The sequence below is a fragment of the Otolemur garnettii genome, unplaced genomic scaffold (assembly GCF_000181295.1).
Source record: "Otolemur garnettii isolate 467f Iridium unplaced genomic scaffold, OtoGar3 scaffold00093, whole genome shotgun sequence".
Lineage (NCBI taxonomy): Eukaryota > Metazoa > Chordata > Mammalia > Primates > Galagidae > Otolemur > Otolemur garnettii.
In genome coordinates, this window is record NW_003852488.1 from 5,899,617 (window position 1) to 5,900,581 (window position 965).

Below are 965 nucleotides of genomic sequence, written 5' to 3' on the forward strand. Positions count from 1 at the left end.
TATGGGCACCAAGCCTTTTTTCTTTCTTTTTGAGAGAGAGTCTCACTTTGTCACCCTTGGTAGAGAGCTGTGGCATCACAGCTCACAACAACCTCAAATTCCTGGGTTTAAGCTATTCTCTTGCCTTAGCCTCCCAAGTAGCTGGGACTACAGGCCCCCACCACAGTGCCCAGCTATTTTTAGAGATGAGGTCTCGCTCTGGCTCAGGCTGGTCTCCAACCCATGAGCTCAGGAATCCATCTGCCTTGGCCTCCCAGAATGTTAGGATTACAGGCGCAAGCCACCGTGCTCATATGTCTATGCTTTTTAGACCTAGAAAGAAAATCTTACAAGTATGTATTTTAATAAATCAGAGACATCTACTTTGACAGTTTTTTGAATTTGTTTCAGTATTTTGCTACATTTTAAATGTCATTGAATTTGTGTAATACATAAATTTTGTATCTTTCTCACTTTCTCATTCTTCACATCAAGTTGAATGTTCTTTTTGTAAGCTTGCATTTGTGAATCATGATACGTAAATTTTACTTGAGAACAATTTTTCATTTATTTTGCCATTATTTAGTCATAGGTAAATCAAAGAAGATATATTCATGGAGCATCAAGTAGATTATTTTATTTACCTCTTAATCTCTTTGTTATTTGTAATTATTCTCATTGGAAAAATAAAGCTTTTCTACTTTACTACACACATTTCAAAGCAGGCTTGAACTCTGAGATGCAGTTTATATTTTTAAAAAGAAAGAAGGCAACACTATATATATTATCAATTATGTATTTTCTTTAAGGATAAAATGCAAGTGGACCAGGAAGAAGGAGCTCATCAAAAATGTCATGCAGAACATACCCCAGAAGAGGAAATTGATCATACAGGAGCCAAAGCAAAGGTGTTTGGTTTATTATTTCTGTAGTTGTCTTTTCACAATTAGTTAACATATTTACTTCATAATACTTTTTTTTTTTTT

At 34.8% G+C, this 965-nt stretch overlaps 1 protein-coding gene across 1 annotated transcript in view; it reads left to right on the forward strand.

Moving 5' to 3' along the window:
• The window catches only part of HSPA4L (heat shock protein family A (Hsp70) member 4 like), a 47,817-nt gene that overhangs the window by 31,366 nt on the left and 15,486 nt on the right, over positions 1–965 (forward strand). The window contains exon 12 of the mRNA XM_003795532.3: positions 789–887. Coding sequence (XP_003795580.1) covers positions 789–887 — 99 coding nt within the window. The remainder of the gene's footprint in view (positions 1–788; positions 888–965) is intronic.